The sequence below is a fragment of the Aureococcus anophagefferens genome, assembly GCF_000186865.1.
Source record: "Aureococcus anophagefferens unplaced genomic scaffold AURANscaffold_101, whole genome shotgun sequence".
Classification (NCBI taxonomy): domain Eukaryota; class Pelagophyceae; order Pelagomonadales; family Pelagomonadaceae; genus Aureococcus; species Aureococcus anophagefferens.
This window is the reverse complement of record NW_008705650.1, coordinates 4,942-7,846: the sequence shown is the minus strand read 5'-3', so window position 1 is coordinate 7,846 and position 2,905 is coordinate 4,942. Positions and strand designations below refer to the sequence as shown.

The following is a 2,905-nucleotide window of genomic DNA, read 5'->3' as shown; positions in this document are numbered from 1 at the left end:
TCCGCGGCGCGACGATCGTCGCGTCGGCCGCCGGCCGGTCGCTCAACGTCCACGAGGACGACGTCGTGCTCGCGCTGCCGCCGGACACGCCGCCGCCGCCCCACGCGCGGGCGCACCTCCGGCGGCGGCGGGCCCTCGGCGCGCCGCCGCCGGAGCGCCTCGCCCTGCCGCCGGCGGAGCCGGAGCCGGAAGCGGCGCCGCCGCCGTTCGAGGACCCGCTCTCGCAGCTCCTCGCGACGGCGCCCGCGGAGGACCCGCTCTCGCAGCTCCTCGCGACGGCGCCCGCGGAGCCGTCGCAGCTCCCAGCTCCGCCGCCCCTCGACGGCGCCTGGGCCGACGCCTGGGCCGCGCGCGGCCCCGCGGGGCCCTGGGCGTCGCAGGTCCGCGCCGCGGCCGCGTGCGAGGTGGACGACCTCGCGCGCGCGCGCGACGGCTGCGGCGCCGAGGTCGCGCGGCTCCGCCTCGAGGCGCCGAGCGCCGCGCGGACCGCGGCGCTGAAAGCGAACGCGCTCCGCGTCGACCTCTGCGACGACGCGCTCCGCGCGCGCGGCGGCGGCGCGGCGCGACGCTACGTCGCGCCCGGCGACGGGCCGCGCTGCGTCTGCGGCGAGGACCGCGGCGGCCTCGACTACTGCGTCGCCTGCGGCGAGTGCGCCGCGGCCGCGCCGCCGCCGGCCGCGCCGCCGCCGGCCGCGGCGCCCGCGCCGGCGCTCACGGCGACGCAGAAGCGGGTTCGGGCCGAGGAGAACAAGCGCGCGGCGCTCGCGAGGCTCGCGGCGAAGCGCGCGCGCGCGACGCAGGACCTTTCCCAGCGCGCGCCGGCCGACCGGCGCGCGCCGCCGCCGGCCTCCCAGGACGCGACGGACGCGCTCCTCGACGAAGCCGACGACGGCCTCCCCGGCCCGCCGCGGCCGCCGCGACCGCCGTCTCCGCCGCCCGCCGCGCCGCCGCCGCCGGAGCCGAAGCCGCCGTCTCCGCCGCGCGCGCCGCCGCCGCCGTCTCCGCCGCGAGCCGCGAGCCCGCCGCCGGCCGCGCCCAAGTGGTCCTGCGACGCGTGCACGTTCAAGAACCTGGCGTCGGACTCGACGTGCGACGTCTGCGACGCGCCGCGGCCCGGCGGCGCGCCGCCGGCCCCCGCGCCGCCGCCCGAGCCGCCGAACGACGCGGACGCCGTCGACGACCTCCTCGACGGGTTCGGCTGTTAACCTCGGAGTGGACCGACGTTCCAGCGCGAAGGACGGGGGGCGGGGGAGGCGCGGCGGCGGGCTCACTTGGCCTGGGCGACGAGGACCTTGAGCGCCGCGTGGAGCGCCTTGGCCTCGTTGGGCGTCGCGCACTGGACGTCGAGCGTGCGGTCGGGGAGGATGAGGGAGAAGGCCTGCTTGCCGACCTCGGGCCCGAGGGCGGACTTGCGGAGCGTCTCCGTGCCGGCCATGCCGCCCGCGCGCTTCTCCGACGCGCCGATCGTCGTCGGGTCGAGCTCCGTCGCGAAGCGGACCTCTTGCACGTCCTTGAGCGCGAGCATGGTCGCCTCCTTCTGGCCGGCCTTCCAGCCGAGCTTGTCGCCGGCGCCGCTGAGGACGAGCGCGCGCGGGCGGATGCGGCCGTCGCGGCAGTGCTTGAGGACGGGCACGCCCGCGGCCCCCCGGAGCTCGGCCTTGACGGCCTCGAGGTTGACGACGACGGAGTCGGCCCGCATCACGGGGCTCTTGGGCGTCGCGGCGGCGGCCGTCGCCGCGGCGCCGGGCGCGTCCGACGCCTTCGCGGGGCTCTCGTTTCCCTTGGCGAGCTCGGCGGCCGACGGCTCGAAGACGGGCTCGCCGCGCGCGGGCGCGGGGGGGAAGTCGCGGGACGCGAGGCTCGCGGCGGGGTCGGGCGTCGCGACGTCGTCGAAGGGGCCGCCGGCGGGCGCGACCTGCGGCGCCGGCGTCGGCGCCGAATCTTCGACGTGCACGGACACGACGAAATCGCTCACGTTCGACGACGACACCTCCGTGCGCTCGAAGCTCGGGGAGTCGCGGCCCACGCTCTCGTCGTAACAGAAGCACGAGAGGAGCGAATCCTGGATGGGGGTCGTCGACGGCGCCGGCGCGGCCGTCATGATTAGTCTATGATTTTCTACTGCCGGACGTGCAAAGGCAAAATCGCTCAAAATCTCCCCCGGGAGGCGTTCAGGGAGGTTTCCAGGGATAAGCCACCCCTACAGCATCGCGTTCATGTCGTTCTCCATGCCCGCCTCGGCGTCGTTCGCCAGGCGGGCTTCGCGTCCAACAACGCCACGCACTAGACCACGAAGGTCGGCGCGGAGAGGAACGCGGCGACGACGACGCCAGGGCCAACCACGACTAGCCCGCGCGCAAGCTCAGCATCTCGGGCCCCGCGAGGGCCTTTGTAGCTTGCTCGTAGCCCTTGGCAGCGGCGCGCTCGAACCAGTATCTGGCTTTGCCGAGGTCGACTTCCGTGCCTTGTCCGTCCATGTAACAAACGCCAAGGTTGCACTCCGCATGGGCATAGCCTTGATCCGCCGCGAGCACGAAGTAACGGAATGCTTCTTCAAATTTATCCGCAGAATGAAGGAAAGCCCCTGAATTGTTTTGCGCGACCGCGTCGCCCCGGTCTGCGGCCGCGCGATACAGCTGCTCCGCCTTCTTCTTGTCCAGCTTAACACCGCTTCCATGCTCGTACAATGTCCCAAGGTTCATCATCGCGTCCACGTCCCCGAGCTCCACGGCACGCCGGTAGATCTTCGCTGCTTTTTTATCGGATTGCACGAGGCCGAACTCACGGTCGCCATCGCGGTAGCAATCTCCCAAATATGTAATCGCTTCCGGCACCTCGTTCTCCACATGGCGGCGAAGACGCGCGAGCTGCTCCGCCTCGGTTGTCGCGCACGGTATGCGACAGA

General features: G+C 74.0%; 1 protein-coding gene across 1 annotated transcript; it reads right to left on the bottom strand.

Moving 5' to 3' along the window:
- Positions 1 to 2,345: 2,345 nt before the first annotated feature.
- On the bottom strand, positions 2,346 to 2,789 carry AURANDRAFT_34545 (hypothetical protein; the record flags this gene model as incomplete). The annotated part of the gene is made up of 1 exon (XM_009044001.1): positions 2,346 to 2,789. A coding segment is annotated over one exon (444 nt), but the record flags the coding sequence as incomplete, so codon positions are not given.
- Positions 2,790 to 2,905: the final 116 nt, after the last annotated feature.